At 37.0% G+C, this 19,092-nt stretch overlaps 1 protein-coding gene across 3 annotated transcripts in view; it reads right to left on the bottom strand.

The window, feature by feature from the left end:
- The window catches only part of LOC111143594 (plakophilin 4), a 251,428-nt gene that overhangs the window by 75,827 nt on the left and 156,509 nt on the right, over positions 1 to 19,092 (bottom strand). For all 3 annotated transcript variants that reach the window (XM_022497434.1, XM_022497439.1, XM_022497425.1), the window contains exon 4: positions 5,849 to 5,883. In XM_022497434.1, coding sequence (XP_022353142.1) covers positions 5,849 to 5,883 — 35 coding nt within the window. The remainder of the gene's footprint in view (positions 1 to 5,848; positions 5,884 to 19,092) is intronic.

Here is a 19,092-nt window from a genome sequence, read left to right as displayed (position 1 = left end):
AAATATATAAACATAATGCAAAACCTAATCCCAATAAAGTCTTAAATTTCGTAGTGTACATGAACTACTACTGTCAGTACGTACCACACAACAATGATTTAAATGGACAGTGTGTGAAAACTGTGGCCCTTCAGTACATATTCCTCAGCAAAGGGATGTGGCACTGTGAAGTTAAATCATCTTATCAGTTTAAAATTCCTATTTTATCACAATCTTTTTCGTTCTCTTTCGTATTTATTATCAAATATCAACTATCTCAACTGAAGTCATTAATATTTTCTCTCTTACTTATTACTTACTGTAAAAGACTCAATCAAGTCTCTTTACCCTTAATCCTTTCTAGGTCAACCAGGAATTCCCCTTACTTTCATTTGCCTGCGTCTTTTGCTAACTCGTTGCTTTCAGAAAGACTCTCATCTTTTGGCTTCTTACTTTCTTAGGAGTGGTAATTCCCAATCAGTTATTTAACATACATTAATATCTGCTCTTACGACTACTTCTCAAGTGCAAATGAGCCTAATTCTTTGGCCTGCGGGAACAGACAGTGTGCTTGGGTTTGGAAGGAGGCTCCTTCTCTTAATCTGTAGGGAAGGTGGGGGGGACGGCGTGGTGGTGAGAAGGGAAGGCTAGGATTTTCCTGCTAATGCCATGTTGCTCCCCGCCCCTCACTTTACACACAAGTACTAAAACTGGAAACTGCCTAGACTCTAGTAATTTTTTTTCCTGGAACAGAAAAACTGTGAAACTGTGACTTGTGGCACAATTCATTTTACAGGATATGGCTGGAGGATTTAAGTAACAACCAATGAACACTTTAACAAAAGGACTCAATTTATGGTTTCAACGGCTTCTGTCTGGTAGGTAACACACACTATGTATGGCGGTGTTTTTGTGTGCGTGTGTGTGTGTGTGTGTGTGAGTAAACTGGTGTGCTTTTTTAAAAAGAGAAGTAAGCCCGAGGTCTTTTTTTCCTTTTCTTTAAAAGCTACTCTGTATAATGTTTTCCATCATGAAGCATTATAATTACATGTAAATGTATATGCATCTCACTTTCCTCAGGGTTTTACCTATGACTTTATTATATATTTTCATGATTATGGTGTTTATCTTCTATTTTATTGTCTGTGTTCTCAAAAGCTACCTCAAATTCTGGCAGAACATAAGAAACTGTACAAATGCATAAATTTTTAAGAGATATGAAGATGTGATTGGTGGAAAATGGAACACTAATAAAAGAGAAAACAGGAAGGAACACTAAGACAACATTCCTTCCTCACTCATTTTTAGCAGAACATATATATATAAAACACAAAAATGCAAGGTTATAAGAAATGCAAGGCTAGGGAAAAGACTGAGCCAAAACAGAAAATGATAAACTCTCCACAAAAGACAAAAAGATGTGCATTTTATGTTTTTAGACAGTAGATGTGTAATGCTGGTAAGCTAGAAAACACAGAACAATGAAGAGAGGAGGAACAGTAAAGCAAGATAACAATAAAGCATAAATGCTTCAAGACAACTTTATTCCTTCTGGGAAAGCTTCTCCTTAAGATTCCTTCCCAACCAGCCTGAGGACACAGAAATGTTCTGTGGAGTGGACAGTTCTTCCTCATGCTTTGGGAAGTCATCTCTTTGAGCACCAAGCTTAAAAAGCTTTGGCTTTTTACTTTCAAACAGCCAACCAACCCTCATACAAAAACCAACCAAATGACCGACCAACCAAACTCAAGCAAATGAGCAAAGGGATTCTGCTGAACTGAATCACAAGCAATGGAAATCTTTTCTGCCTAGGGCACCCTGAGCTTGAGCTCTTCCTTAGAAAATGACTCTGTAGTAAGTTAGCTATTTAAAAACAAAATTCAGCAGCTGTTCTCCGTTTCTGGCGTTTCAACAGAATGTACCATCCTGAAAATACTTGAACAGGTAAGGATCTCTCCCAGGTACTGATCAAACCACTGCTCCACTAACAATTCACCTGACTGCTAAAAAGCTTTTAAAATGCCAGCTTTTCAAGTCAAATTTGTTATATATATATATAATATGACAAATATATTACAAATATTTGTAATATATAAATATTTTTAATATAAATTTAATATATATATATATATAAAATGTAGAGAAATTGTCTACAGGAAAACATTCAAAATATTAGAGAAAAATGGGGAACATTAAGAGACTTTCAATCCTAAATCTTTTCATGTAATCCTTTCTTATTTAAGAAACCAAGAAAACTGAATAAATATGTTACTTTTGTCAAGATCTAGCTAAACAGGGTGCCTGGGTGGCTCAGTCCTTAAGCATCTGCCTTCGGCTCAGGTCATGATCCCAGGGTCCTGGGATTGAGCCCCGCATCAGGCTCCCTGCCCAGCAGGGAGTCTGCTTCTCCCTCTCTGACTTCCCATGCTTGTGTTCCCTTTCTCACTGTCTCTCTCTTTTTGTCAAATAAGTAAATAAAATCTTAAAAAAAAAAAAAAAGATCTAGCTAAACGTGGACTGGACCGAAGACCTTTTAAATACATATATATTTTTACTTTTAAGCCACCCCTGCTCCTTATTCTGTCCAGGACAGCCAAATTCTAAAAATGAGATGATTTTTCTACTACGTTTAGTATCTCTGCATGCAATGTGGTAAAGAGAAGATAGCTGTTAAACTTTATAGGAAAGTAGCAGCAAAACTTCCATTTTATGCCACTATTTACTTTTAGTCAAACTTCTAAAGACATCTCTAACTACTCAGGAAAAGAAACATGAAACAAATCAGATTTTACTTTCATGCATACAATCAAATTTCAATTTTCTACCCTTATCTTTGTAGCTTATTGCCAGAGTTACAACTTAAATGTCCTAAGTATGGCTGAAAAGTAGGCAAATTTGAGAAAACACACAAGTAATGTTAATACAGTTTAAATAAGAGAAAGTGGAGTAAATAGTAGTTGTGATGGCAGTGGCTGAAGATTAATACACTCCTCTTCCCCCAAGAGAAAAAAAGGGTAAGTAAATGCAACACCTGCCAGTTCTGAACAGGAGTTTGGGTAAGAGTGTATTCTGACAAAACTAAGAGATGAAACATAGTTATTAGGTGTGATTTACAAATGTAGCTGTCTTGAAGACAGATGAATTACTGGAGCTGTATTTCCCTAGTGCTAAGGTATTTAGGGAGCTACTTGGACAATACACACACACACACACACACACACATAAATAATATTATATCTATGTTTAACTCATGAGTAAATCACGAGGGTGGTGGTCAAATGACTGAAACTGAGTAAAAGTACCAGAGGGGAAAGAAGGGGAGGTAGAAAGGACATTAAGGGCCCAGATATTTCATTCTCTGTTATGTGTCCTTCCTGATCTCAGTTCATTCTCTCTGTATGTAAATCAACACACTAATACCCTGCGCCCGGCTGGCTTTGGGTAGTGAGAAACCACCACTTGCCGGCTGCAGCTCAGCTCAGCCAGACGTTCTCCTGCTCTGCTCCAGGCAGCACTTCTGGCTGGGCTTTATCTCCTTCCCGGGTCCAGCTAATGCTGGAAATCGCCCCTGGCCCCACTTAACCCACTGCCCCCTCAGTCCTAGAAATGGTAGCAGCTGCAGGTATGATCAGTCTCTTGGGTGCTTCAGTATGCTGTTCAATTCTCCCAGACCTTGCAACCCGCATCTGAACCATAACCTCCCAAATCAAATCCCTCATGTGGAACCACCAGGCATGGTCTGGGTTTTCCCTGCCTGACTGATGACAGCTATCAGCCTTGGGCTGCACAGAGCTCTCGCCTATCAAACACTACCACTCAACAGAAAAGGGCAATGTATAGGAGATTTTAGTATTTTGTAGCTAGAAGGAAATATAAATGATGATGTCAAATGAGGAAGTACAAGAGGATCAATGTTACATACCTAAAGGGAGGGAGGAATAATACAGTCTTTTCAGGAAAGCAACTTGGTTACCCATAACAAGAGCCTTAAAACATGTTCATATACTCTAAATAATATTTTATTTCCTAAAAGTCTAGCCTAAAGTAAATCAAAGGTACAGATATAATTTTATATATGGGGTATTTACCACAATGTTATTTATAATAGTAAAAAATTAGAAACAACCCAAATGTCCAGAAATAGGGAATATCAGTAAATATGGTATATACACCTGTAGTTTTCCTTTATAGCTCCTACCACAACCAAATTTTGAGAGTATAGAGTTATATACCTCCATTAGGCTTGAAGCACTTAAGAGGACAAGGATATTTAAACATTGACAACTACATGCTAGACAACCGTTTAAGGCTCTCAAGAAATATTCTGGAATAAATTAATGATGCACTATTGAAGATAAACTTACAGAAGAATTTTACATTAAGTGGTAAATTTTTGCTATAACCAAGTACCAAATGCACTACTGTGTGCTTTGCATTTTTCTTTAAATTCTTCAAATCACTTTTTAACAGTTACACAGTTCTGATATTTCTCCTGAGGAATATTTCAGTCAGGTGACTTCTTGCTCAGAGAATTTCCAGTGTTCCCCCATGAGCTGAAGGAGAGTTCAATTTGGAGTTGTATTTACACATCTCTGTAATTTGATCTGATGTGGCTATCTAAACTTTCCACATTTTACCATCTCCCAAACCAGTTTTAAATGTCTGGGTGTGACATTTCTGTCTCCTCTGCTGCCCAGTGACAAAGCACTCTCCAGAGCCTGGCTACCTGTCAAACCCTAGGCTCCAGTCCCACCTTCTCTGCAAAGCTATCTCAGAAGTAGGTTGTCCATTTACAATGTTTCCCACGCAATATATTTCTGGCATCTAACTGATTATCTCGTGGCCCGATTTTATATTAAACTACTGCTAATGAGTCTTAGTGCTAAGTAGCTTTATGTTTGTCTTTGGTTTGAATAAAAGCTACAATTCTTGGGAGTAGCTTCTTTATAAAATAGCAGAATGTCTTGTATGCACTACGAGTAACACCAAGATCCCGATAACAGGTTCTGGTAAACTGAAATACCAGGCGTTTGGGGATTTTTGAGTTCTAATCAAGTTCAAAACTCGTTTAAAAGTTGTCAAAGTATTTATATTTCAAGGCCCATTCTACCATTTATATATTGATGACATGGTCCTTCCCATTATAAGTGCCACAGGAAGTGCAGCAACGTGCACGTGTTGTGCTCATCACCGTGTGATCAGTGATGTGTACAGTACTGGGTCCCTGGTGCAGGTGCTCGACAAACAATGAACAGCGAGTATGAACACATCAAATATTTGTGAAAGTGGCAGACACCCTCCTTAATGTAATTCATCCTTTATATGAAATGAACTTGGGGTAAAAAGATAAGGAGATTACATAAGAAGCTTTGGACTATATTAGAAGCTACCATATATTTTATATCTGGATACATAAAGAATATGAATGCTTAAGGCAACTCTTCTCTTGAGTGTGGGAAACACTATGAAAGGAGAGACCCTGATTTATATAAACGATTAGTCAATGTTCCCAGACGATGTCGTAACTTCTGTGAGGGCACTGCTGTACTTTCTTATGACAGAAAAGAAAATATTTAGGTAAAATAAGTTGATATTAAAAGTGTCCAGTGATTATAACATTGATACGTTGATGTCCAATGCCTGAACTTTCTAAAGAAAGTTGACATATACAAACCTACTTCATAATGTTCAAAAAAATCAAGTAAACTAAGAACTACTTCAAATCAAGGCAGCTCAATATTGTCACTGGTAAAGGCTTTGTTTGGCTTATTTCACCAAGAGGCAGTAAATTGAGAAAGCATGCTATGCAACTGTTCTTGTTGTGTGTTTAAGACATAAGAAAGATTTTTTATCTGATAAAAACTCATACCTGTTGATCTCCAAGGAAATGACTTCTCAGTTGAGCTAGAGAAAAGGGAAAAAAAAAATGGAACATTTACTTCCTTTGTCATAAAATTTAACTGTGGGCCTATTTTGCACATAAACATTTAATTTTCACATTTTATTACATAAAAGAGTAAAAATCTCAAACAAAATTTAAAGCTACGCTTCTAACTAAGTTAATTTTTAGACACTATTTAACCTTCCATATCAATTTGGAGCAAAACTTTATTTCTACTAGAAAATTAAGGCAAATTATTAAGTGACATAAATTCCCCTTGGATAAGAAAAATAAAATAGCATTACTATATATGATATTCATGGTACTTATGACATATTATATTCCTTTTTGTGATACTATGTAAACTGCATACACATTAAAAAGAACATCTACATTATACACAAAGTACTTCTATATGTATACAGACATCAAAAAGGACCCGAAAGGCTGTTAAGAACTTCATTCATTTTAGTTATTTTCAAAAGAAGCCCTAGAAACTCTAATATACAAAAGTTAATAGGTTTAGTTTGAACTGAATGCTACCTTATAAAACTTAAGTCATATAATAAATCTTTATATCAAAAATATAAGGTTTGAAAATCCAGGAGAATATTTTAGTTATCATGTTTCTTAACAGAGTTTAATAAATTTAAATTTTAACAAATTTGTGCAAACATTATCTGTGCTTCCCTGCCCCTCTGCCTCACACTCCCTGCCCCCCAAATACAGGAAAGCAGGTGTTAAGGGACAGTGTGGTAGAACACAGGAGCAAGAGAACAAGAGGCTGGATTATCAAACATAATGAAGTACTTCACTTCATTATTTCCTTTATATTATTCACAACAACCTTATGAATAGATACATAATCATCCTTATTTTACAGGTAAACAAACTGGCCAAAATCTTTGCTATTAACCATAACTGCTGAGATTTAAACCCAGGATGGCCTGATTCCAAAGTCAGGGATTCTCACTACTATATATGGCAGAAGGGCTTCTGATCCCATTTTTGCATTAAACACGTACAGATACGTACATACAATATGCCTAGAAAGAAGTCTGGAAAAATAAAAACCAAAGTGTTAACAACAGTTATTTCTGTGGAGTACAACTAAAGTTTTTTTTCTCTCTCTTCTTAAACATTTGTACTTTTTTGAAATCAGAAAAAAAAGCATATATTGACAGATTTTTGGAGTGTATTAAATTTAAGTAAAAGGTATGTGACTTTGGGTTTAAGGAAACACTATAAAACAAAGGATTTGGAACAGAAGAAGGGAAAAATGCTTTGAGTGCTACAGTTCTAAGATTTTAAGCTCTTGTTAACCCCCTGATATGTCCTCAATTCATTAAGTGGTTAATGAAACTCCGGATTCAGTTAAGAATTCCCTAAACTTCAGTTTTGTGTGTGAATTGCCTTTACTTTGTCAGAGGCAAAGCAGTTTCCACTGGGGACCTTGAACTAGCTGCAAGCTGGGGGTTAGGGGGAGGGGACAGGCTCCCAGTGAATGGAGTCAATCAGTTAATGCAAATCTTAAGCACTCCGCTGACAGTCCTTTTATCTGGCACACTCCTGATTTCAGAAGGGACTGATGGAACAGGAAAAGATGCTGACTTGGTCAAATATCAGTAAGGGCACATTTGTTGTCTTTCTCTTGAGGATTGGTTATCACATTCTGTGACACCAAAAGTGGTTCCCTACATGGAATCAACTTGAATCTGTTTTTTTATTTCATTCTATCGTCTAAATTAGTTTTCTAAATACTGAGGTTGATATTACCCAATTGTGTTCCTATCAAAATGTTTATCTAGTCTGCCAATATTAAAATATGTGATAAATTAAACTGCCATCCAGAAATGTTTACTATACCTCAAGTTTCATGGGAATACTATGAAAATTATCTTCTGAGTTTGAAACTTACATAACTTTAATGAAATACTTTAATAAAAAAGATTTTTTATTCCCATAATTATAGATCGCAGAATATAATTCATGTTAATTGCTCAAACTGGGAAAAGGTTGTGGCTATTTTGCTCATCTTTTCATGTCGAGTGCCTGCCATACTGCCTCACACATAGCAGATGCTTAATGTATGTTGTTGTAACAAACTGGGTAGAAGTAATATCGAGTTTTTTTTTTTTTAAACAAGATTTTAAAAAATTTATTATTTATTTACTTGAGAGAGAGAGAGAGCGAGAGAGAGCAAGAGCAGGACAGAGGGACAGAGGAAGAGGGACAAGCAGGGCTCCATCTCAGGACATGGAGATCAAGACCCGAGCTGAAGGCAGACACTTAACTGAGCCACCCAAGCACCCATAATAGAGTTCTTAATTGTTCTGAATGATCAGGTATATATAAAGTATCAGTTTACTTTCCTCAACCAGATCAACTTATTCTCCTCCACTCTAGGTAGGAAATTCCTGTAGCCTCAATTAGGTAAACAGCATTTTTACTGCTGAAAAGGCCTTCAGGGTCATCGAAATACATATGATCTCACTCATATGTGGAATTTAAGAAACAAAACAGAGGATCACAGGGGAACAGAGGAAAAAACAAAACAAGACAAAATCAGAGAGGGAGACAAACCATAAGAGACTCTTAATCACAGGAAACATACTGAGGGGTGCTGGAGGGGAGTGGGTAGCTGCGTGATGGACATTAAGGAGAACATGTGATGTAATGAGCACTGTGTGTAAGATTGATGAATCACTGACCTCTACCTCTGAAACTAATAATAGATTATATGTTAATTATTTGGATTTAAATTAAAAAATACAAATAGCCATTCCTAGATGAAGGTAACAGAAGCCTCAATTAATATTCTTATCTATTTTAGGTAAAAGATAAAAATCATTAGGAAAATAAACTAGTATTAGGATTAAAAATAAGCAAAAAGTTCGATGGTATTTTTTGAAGACTGAATATTCAGCCCAATTACTTCACACTAATCTTACAAATTCTGTTACAACTGGTCATGTTTTTCAGAATAGTCTATTTTCTTTTGAAACACTCATTTTAAATGATTCGTAAATTGTTCACTACTCTGGGATTTGGGGATTAGATAATAAATATGTGCAATTTTAAAATGCTGTTATAAGTCACTGAATGTAACCTGCTTTTATTAGAACAATCAGAGGCAGCTCCATATTAGAAACAGGCTTATACTTGCCTTCTTCCCTTCCTCTCTCCAACCATCTAATCCTAGAAACACTTCCCCAACTTTTATTGACTGTCTACAATGTATCTATAGGCACTGTGCCCACAAATGATTCCATCCCACTCCCTTTCACTTCTTATCTGAAGACGCCAAGTAGCTTGTGTTCTAGGAGCTTCCGCTGGAATGTAAAACACATTTTAAAATATGAGAACTGAATCATCCATGATAACTTTGTTTCAGTGGAAAGCTGCATTCACAATTTCTAATGACTTAATTATCAACAACCTTCTGAAAGAAATCCATTCATAAGTTTGGGACTGGCTAGTCACACAATGAACAACAATTAAAAGCAAGTTCACCAGCAAATTAATATATTAATGTGAACAATATTAATTTTAAGGAAGACACCATACCTTCATCACAGTGTTACATAAAAATCTGAAGTAAACCACTGTAAAATTCTACACACTTCAGAAATTAAATGTTTGATTTTTCATTTCACAGACATAAATGGAGGCAAAAATATGTTTGCTAGACATGTATGGCTGTGCAGTGTCTTCAAAACCCTGCTTATTTTGGATTGTCCCACAAGGCAGAGAACGTGCTTGCTCATACTCCTCTGTGGGGAGGGGGACCAGCGATTGAGGGTCTGTAGGAAGCCATGTGAGGGGATGGCAGTGGTACAGCGCAGGGCATCTACAGTGGACCCAGCAGTGGCAGTGGGCACGGTTCCTAGACACCCTCCCTCAGAATCAGGTTCTCTGGCTTTCCTAGAGATTTCACCAAGATGATACCAAAAAGCTTTCAGTAAGTTCCTGTGGTACTTACAAGTCAGAGAGGCTTCCATTTGCAACCAAAACCCCTGACTGATGTTGCCATAAAATGAAGTATTACAACTGAAAACAAATACAAACGGGCCCTCTGAAAAGAGGCTAAATCTTATTCTTTAACTCTAAAGCTGAACTTCCAAGTGCATACCGGATATAACACACTTTGTGTTCAACATATTGAAACTCTCCCCCCCCACCGCCCCCTGCAAAACAACTCCAATGTAATCATGACCACCTAGTCACTCAAACTGAAGAACATGGAATCATTTTATCATTTTATAAAACCATTTTATTTCCACCAGTGTGGAAAGCTCCATGAAGGCAGCAAAGTCAGCCTCATTCATAGCTAGACTTCCAGATGCTAAGGCATCTGGCCCGTGGCAGTCATTTAAAACATAAACCTTCTGAATTCATCCCTACTATCACATTCAGGCCTTCATCTTCTCAGTGTCTTTTGGCTCAAACATCCTTCCAACTCTCCTAACTTGTTTTCCTGGCTCTGATTTCTCACCCTTTTAGGCTCTCTTCCATGATGCTGCTACAGTGATTTTTCAAACCTCTGGGGCCGACACCATTCTTGTGATGCTGATGGGTAACAGATCCACAGAGGATACAATTTAAATATCTCAGTATGCCCTAGGCAGCCCTCTGCCACCCGGTTCCTTCTTGTCACCCCTTTTCCACACAAGCCTACAGTCTAGGCACTTCTAATTACTTGCAGCTCCCACACATAACGATGTTGCTTCAGGCTACCAATGCTATTTTGGGGATAGAATGTGTAGAAATGTCTGGAAATTCTTTCAGAATTATACAAATTCTAGAATGGCATATACAGGTACCCTGTTACAATATGCATGTTATATACCCATGAAATTGAACATTCTAATAAAAAGTTTATTTTCACTGTATCACTTAGGAATAATTTTGAAAAATGGTCTACTTAAGTCTGTCCCCAGTTTCCTTCTACTGTGTGTGATGTGGGCTAGCCTGTACTAGTGGACACTATCGGTAAGCAGGAGTGGAGGGGGCAGTGGAGAGTTTGATGATGCCACATAGTAACGTTACTTTGTCCTTCCCTCCTTTCTCCTGGGTCTAGATGGGGTTCTTCCTATTAATAGTAGGTGCAGGCTACTACCATTACTCTCCTACAAGACACACTCAATGGAACAGAACCCAAGAGTTATTTCTCTGTTGAAAAGAAAACCAGGCCACAGCTTGAGACTAGAACATAGTCAAACTGTAAAACTTAACTGTTAAGTTTTGTAAAACTTAACTGTTAAGTTAAAAAAAAAATCTCCATATTAACAGTGAAGGGAACCGTCAACAAAGCCTACTGAAAGGAAGGAGATATCTGCCAGTGATATCTATCTGCTAAGGAGTTAATATGCAAATATAGAGAGAACACACACAACTCAACACCAAAAAACCTCCCAAATAATCTGATTAAAAATGGGCAGAGAACCGGAAAAGTCATTTTTCCAAGACATACAGATGGCCAACAGACAGGTGGAAAGATCTTCAACATCACTATTCCTCAAGGAAATGCAAAATAAAACCACAATGAAATACCACCCTCCACCTGTCAGAACGGCTAGAACTAAAAAAGACAAGAAATAACAAGTGTTGGTGAAGATGTAAAGAAGTAACCCTCGTGCGCTGCTGGTGGGAATGCAAATTGGTATAGCCATTGTGGAAAACAGGATGGAGGTTCTCAAAAAAGTAATAGAACTAACATATGACTCAGTAATTCCACTCCTGGATATTTACCCAAAGAAAATAAAAACACTAATTTGGAAACGTATATGTACTCATATTATTTATTGCAGCATTATTTACAATAGTCAAATTATGAAAGCAGTCCAAGTACCCACTGAGAGATGAATGGATAAAGAAAATGTGGTGTATACATACAAAGGAATATCACTGAGCCATAAGGAAAAAAGAAGAGAGCGAGCTAAACATTTGTGACAATGTGGATGGACCTAGAAGGTATTAAGTCTGAGAAAGACAAATACTATATGATTTTACTTACATGTGGAATCTAAAAAAAAACCCACCAAAATAAGAAACAAACAAAAAGCAGAAACAGACCCATAAGTCTGAAGAACAAACTGATGGTTGCCAGATGGGAGGGCAGTGAGGGATGGGCAAAATGGGAGAAGGGGAATAGGAGAAAAAAAAAAGAAGAAGAAGAAAACCACTCCATCAAGAAATTTTATAAGCACACGTACACATATGTATATAAATAGAACCCTCATTAATAGTTCAAATATTAAGCATAGTCACGAAACTATGACCATCTTCTTGAGGATAAAGATCATGTCTTAATTCTGTGTTTATCAACTAGAGTTGAATAGGATGCTAAATAACTGATAGCTGATCTTAATCTTAACTCTTTAATCTTTTCAAGGTAATTCTTATGTAAATTTTAGAAACTGTTTTATTCTACGGAGTCAGATCCCCCTGCTCCTTGATTTGGCTCTTTCTGTATCTTACAGAAAAGATGTTTATTGTACATATAACATGAATCCAATTAATACTTGCTGATTATCTACTGAGTGCCAGACATTATTGGATGTTGGGCTGTAATAGTGAAAAGACTCAAACTCCATGTGTTCCAGTGCTTACAACTATTTTATAAATACTCGTTACAGCACTTGTGTGACTCCCCCCACAGGATCACATGCCCAAAGCCAAGAAGGTGTCAAGAGACTTTTGGGAGGCTGTTCTTAAAAGCCAGAAACCTTAAGAAAGGACTCTGACGAGCACAGCAGTGTTTGACGGAAGAAGCACTCATGTATCTGTGACAACCCAAAGTGCGAAACATTTGTCTTAAAACAAAAAACAAGATCTAGCTCTTTTCCTAACTCACCTATCAAGAGGCAGTAAGTTAGTACTGGGACCACTCAGGTAGAAATTTGAATGTGAAGGCTCTAGTGGGAGAAATATGAAGAAGTATGAAATGTATTGCCATATTCTAGAGTTCGCTTCAATTCTCACAGCTCAAAAATAGTGAAGGGCTGGCAATTAGCCAGTCTGGGAGACCACCAACATAATATTCGACATATCCAAGTAAAATGAAAATCTCTCCCCTTTGTGTTATGACAATGTCTTCATGTGGTTGTTTAAACCATCCCAATTTAGGAGCATGACCTGATCTATTTATTTCACTATTACAACATATTCTTTCACAACGTTTTTTTTTTTTTTTTTTTTTAAAGATTTTATTTATTTATTTGACAGAGAGATCAGCAGGCAGAGAGGCAGGCAGAGAGAGAGGAGGAAGCAGGCTCCCCTAGAGAGCAGAGAGCCCGATGCGGGGCTCGATCCCAGGACTCTGAGATCATGACCTGAGCCGAAGGCAGCGGCTTAACCCACTGAGCCACCCAGGTGCCCCACAACGTTTTTAAAACAATTCTTAGCTGATCTTCCTTTACTGAACAGAGGTAATTAACAGATGAACACTCATTAATCATATGTTCATTAACTATTTTTACCATTAGTTTTACTCTTTTGAGTTCTGACTGGAAGTTCTGACCTCCATACAAAAGTTCTGTATTTTCTCTGCACATCTTAACTCTTCAAGAACTACCACATGTTTACAGATAAAATCCTAGTAGCTAAAATAAATTCCAAATTGCATTTGTCTTTTTCTACCAACTCATTACTGTCTTATTTCCAGTTTGTGATTTGCTTATTTTAAAAATTACCTTTCAACTTTTTCACTTGTTATTGGGTGGGCTTTATTATTCTATTAATTGGAGTTATTCCATTAGCAAGTGTATAGATCTTTCAGATTCTAAATCCATTGTGAAAACTTCCAATGACTCTCTATATTAGTTTGCTATAATTTCCTTTATAATCTACTGCTCTAATATTTATAAGTCTACTTGTTAACTGATTCCAAGGTCCATTTTTCAGTTAAAAAGAAAAATGGTTTGTTTGGGTTTTTATTATTTGGCAGTGAATTCACATTGCAATTACTTAGCACCTTGTTATCCCTCTAGGCATTACAAATTTTTTTTTTAATGAAATGTATCATAATCTTCTTAGATATGGACTCTGGGCTCCAGAGTTCCCAGGTCATTCTGTATTTCCTATTATGCACCTAGGATTTTCTACCCCAGGAATCTGGCAAAATAACTACTAATGACTATTAAGTTTTAGTCTCTACTTGGGAGTGTTACAAGATAAATTAAAAACAAACTCCCTTAAATGAGTAACCATTCTGTTGAACACAAATTTCTATGTCTTCTTTAATTTTAATTAAATCTTCAATTATGATATGGAGATAATATTATAGCATACTTTTAAATAAATATTTATTTGATAGAGAGAGGGAGTGTGCATGTGCACACATGAGAGTGTGTGAGTGGTGGGGGCGGGACTGGGGTGGGGTGGGAGGGAGAGAGACCATCACAGGGGCTCATCTTAGAATCCTGAGCATGACCTGAGCATGACTTAACCTGACTAAGCCATCTAGGCACCCTAAATATCATAACATACTTTAAATCTTTTTTATTTCTACTTAGTATTGCTTTGACATCCCTTTTAATCAGCACAGTTAAAATTTTGCACTGTTTCTTTTAATGCATTTACAAAATATTCTACTGGTGTCTTGTGAGTTCTTGGCTAGGTAGATAGAGCTCATTCTGTGCTTTACCTATCTTGAGCGCTCTTGAATTCCTGAGAATGTTACTTCTTGAATATAATGTCTGTGGAAGCCCCAAGTCTTTTCCAAGTCTCTCTCTCTCTTTTTAAAAAAGATTTTATTTATTTATTTATTTATTTGAGAGTGAGCAAGAGAGAGAGAGAGAGCCGAGCAGGGGAAGGGACAGAGGGAGAGGCGGACTCCCTGCTGAGCAAGAAGCCTGACACAGGGCCCTGGGATCATGACCTGAGCTGAAGGCAGATGCTTAATTGACAGAGCCACCCAGGCACCTGGTAGTCCCAAGGTCTTAAAAACATTCACCATGCAAGTGGGCCAAATTTCTCTCACCCCCTCAACAAGAATGGCCTTGAGTTTATTTTATACTCACAATTAGCAGGGTGAAAAGTGGGGTCTAGGAGACTGAGATGGAACCAAGAACTTAATGCTATAAGTCAGTGTCTGATGTTCCAAGAACTTACAGCACCTACCAACAGGTAACTGATATTTATAACTAATTTCATTTTTCCTACGTTTGGGAAATAAGTACCTCATGTTTTTTAGTTAGATAATAATTAACTAGGAAATAGGGGTGCCTGGGTGGCTCAGTAGGTTAAGTGTCTGACACCTGATTTCAGTTCAGGTCATGATCTTTGGGCTGGGCATGGAGCCTGCTTAAGAGTCTCTCTCTCTCCCTCACCACCCCTCCCTCTCTAAACAAACAAACAAACAAACAAACAAACAAACAAAGGAAATAGATCCTTTACATTAAAGAGACTCTCTATCCTACCACCAGAACAACTAGAGCAGTTAGACAAAATTAAACAATATATTATGATTGTTCTGCCCAAGACAGATGTGGATAGCTCTTCATTCTTCCAATAGGCTATTTCAGTAAGTCAAAGGTAGAAAGGCCAATATGTAGAACAGATAATGAAAGTGAACTGCTTTCCCTAGCTGATGCAGAGGTGGGGAGCAAGAAGGAAAACAGCTATCCCCATCGACTACATTATTGTCCTAACAGGGCTCTGAGGACCCTAGTTTGAGAAATCACTAGCCTATAGACAATAAGGATATCTTCGCAATAATACTCAGAAAGCAATCCTTTTTGGTATCTAACTACTTTTTAAGAGTTTCTTCTGAATTTATTTATTGTCTGTTCACAATCAATCTCAAGAAAAACAAAAACTCTTCCTTTAAATTTATGATTTTTTTCTAGGACCGAAGTTCCCTTCTGTATTTTTATTATGGTATCAGACCCTGGACAATTCTCTATTGGATGGAAATCGATTCCTGCTTCCTAAGAGAGGACCACTATCTCAGGAGTCAGGAAAAGGGAAACCAGGCAACATGCCTGTAATGGTGTTTATTACTGTTTTTTGTGTGTTATGGCTCTAAAATGCCCCTGAAATGGTATATACCTATAATTTGGACTGAGCAAGGCATAACAAGTGAAGACAGGCCAAAGGATCTCTCTTCACAATTGTTTATATGATCTGAGGGTGATACTGAGGTTAGAGAAAAGAAAGGGCACTTGGTTGAAAAATGATGTCCTTCATGTAGGATGCAGTTGCTTCTGACCCATCAGCACCAGGACACGAGCCCTGAGTCAATTTCTTGAGTGCGGATGGATTTGGGCTGACCCATCCACAATCAACGCCCAATCACCTGTATGACCAACAGAAGGTGCAAACAAGAAGGCCATAGATGTGTAGGACTGATAGCTCATGGAATGTGGGAAAGATCTAAGGCTTACAGTCTGATCCATACATTCCCTCTGTGACATTTTACCTGAAAAAAAAAAATGGCCGTACTCTCAGAATGTGCTTTATAATTTTAGTCTTTAAAATATCATTGAGTAATAGGGACAGCAGAGTCTTGGTTTTCATTGGCTGTTAGCAAGTTTAAAGTAGAATATATAACCAGCCACTGTCATGAACATTTTGGTCTCATTACTGGCTCTTTTCATTCTCACCCTTGTTTTCTTAATTCTTCATTCCACTTTTCCCCATGCTACTCTATCATATTTTGGGGCTCTTATAATGCCTGTGTAAAATGAATTCCAGGAAAAGGTAAGATACAAATAAATAATATTCCAACCAGTCTCCTAAAGAGAAAATTATGTATTTAATGCAGAGCCAAAACATTAAAGGAATAGAAAATACCAGTCCTTTCACAAGTCAAGTAACTTTCATAGTGACTGGAGGTAAACACATTTTAGAAGATGTTAAATATTTTTGACAAAAGCATTTTGTGTTAGTGCTTTGAATCTATGAATAAAAGATCCAGAAGACCATATGGGAAGGGGAAGATCAAAAAGGATGTAGTAGACAAAAATGAAACAAACAGTTCCCTCTGGTATCCCCATAAATTATATAGGAAGCATGATTTCTGTTTACGCCCAGCCCAGAACAGGTGTTCCAACCAGTAAAGGTAGAAATCAGAATAGAAGGGTTTTCTAACATTTCAGCTGACATTTGACAGAATGAAAGCAAGTGAGATGAAAATAGTAAAATGGTTAAATACAACACTAGGCTCTTTTTCCTAAGTATTTTGCCATAACTTAGGGTGCTACTTAGGCCAAGGGTCAGCCTTGGAATAGATGGGCTACTGCAAATTGTTTGCATCCATGGTCTAACAACTGCTATTGTCTCCCTCATTTCGGTCTTCCAAAAACCCTTTATAGGTTAAAAAAAAAAAGTGAAAAACATTTTTAAAGATTTAAAATAAAAAAGGAAAAGCACACATAAATACACTCTTAGATGTGTAAAACAGTTTGAATCTCATATATATTTTTAGATATTTATTTATTTATTTGAGAAAGAGAGAGAGAACAGAATAAAGGAGAACACGAGCTGGGGGGAGAGGCAGAAGGAGAGGGAGAAGCAGGCTCCCTGCTGAACAGGGTGCCCAATGCGGGGCTTGATCCCAGGACCCTGGGATCATGACCTGGGCAGAAGGCAGACATTAGACTGAGCCACCAAGGCGCCCCTAAATCTTACATAAAAATATATTAAAAGAGCTGGCACTGGTAGGGAGCAGGGAAACGGTCCTGTTTTTCTACTTGCTCTGCATGAGATGGAGCAGAGTGACCGTGGACTAAACAGTAGATCTGCAGTAAGACACGCAGGCCGGCATCCAAACTCCTTAAAACTTGTATTATAAATAGCTTTGTTTATGATGCATACAATTTCATTATTTTACTTTAGGATTTAATTGTTTTGAAAAGCCTATCTAAAAATTTACTTAAAAGGACTTTTAAATTATCATAAGCCCCAATTTTTTATTGAACATATACTCCCCTTCATTATTGATCCTATTTGGACATTCAAAAGCAAATGATTTATTTACATACAATTCTTCATACTCTCTACATAAAGACACTTTCAAATTTGGCATGTCTAAAGAATGCTATTCACTTTCTTTCCACTGACTACCCAATGTAAACATTTATTTTTTTAATTTTTAGGAACAGTAAAGTTTAATTTCTGAAAAAAAATCTTTATTTTCATTTTAAGTGTGAAAAGAAAGAACATATTTCTTAAGTTTCTGCTTTGCTTTTTGAAAAAAAATGATGTTTCTCACTGTTACAGCATTTTCAGTTCTTAATTCATGGACAAACATCATAAATAGCTGTTTTAGTGCTGAAGGAGGAATGAATTCACACGTGAGAGAGAGTACAGAGCCAGGATCACCAGTAACTGTTCTGGAAAAAAAAATGGACACAAGGATACAGTCAACATTTGGCATGGCATATGTTATTTGTCTATGTAGTAAGACCTATGGAACTTAGGAAAGTGGTTCTAGAATGCTTTAACATCTTCTGAAAGCTCTTGTGGATCCCTAATTTGTCACACATCCCTTATCCTAACCTTGTTTTCTTCCCTTCTTTGTTTATCCCCCACAGTCAAGTGTGAAGGATTTCACTCTATCATATGGAAGAATGAAAAAGAAAAAAGCCTATTAGAACAAATGAAAAGGAATAACAAGCATGATGATGGACGGTCAGGGTAAATTCTCTTTAAAACATCATTCTGGATACAGAATGGGTGATGCAGAAGCACTGTTCGGTAGTTTAACAGGTACATTCCACGGCAAACAGACATGGCAAAGTATTTGGGCAAGACTGTTAAATTCCTAGTTTTAATGACTAGCAGTTTTCTTTTGAGAGATATGAATGAAAAGAACAACAATGGTTTACAACAGGACAGAAAGAAAGGTTGATCAGCTTTATCTTTCTTTATCCCTTTTACTTCCCCCTCCCATTCACTGCCATAACAAGCCAACATTATTGACGGAAAAGGCAGCATGAACTGGAGCACTCCTTACAGATTCCCAGTCTACGCAATTTAAATAGTCTTTAAACTATTAAAGAGAACATCTACCAAGCAGATTTTAAGAGACAGAACCATCCTAATTTTATAAAAGTGAAACAAATAAATTTTATCCATAATTTCAGTCAGAAAATAAAGAGCTGAATCACTTAGCATTTAAAAACTTTGTTATACAATATTTAAAACACACATATATAATAAAAAAGAAAACAGTATAATAAATCCCTTATGTATTCATTACCCAGCTTCAACAAAAAAAGGAACAT

This window comes from Enhydra lutris, unplaced genomic scaffold (genome assembly GCF_002288905.1).
Source record: "Enhydra lutris kenyoni isolate GAN:26980312 unplaced genomic scaffold, ASM228890v2 scaffoldscaffold1, whole genome shotgun sequence".
NCBI lineage: Eukaryota > Metazoa > Chordata > Mammalia > Carnivora > Mustelidae > Enhydra > Enhydra lutris.
This window is presented reverse-complemented; position numbering and strand designations above follow the sequence as displayed.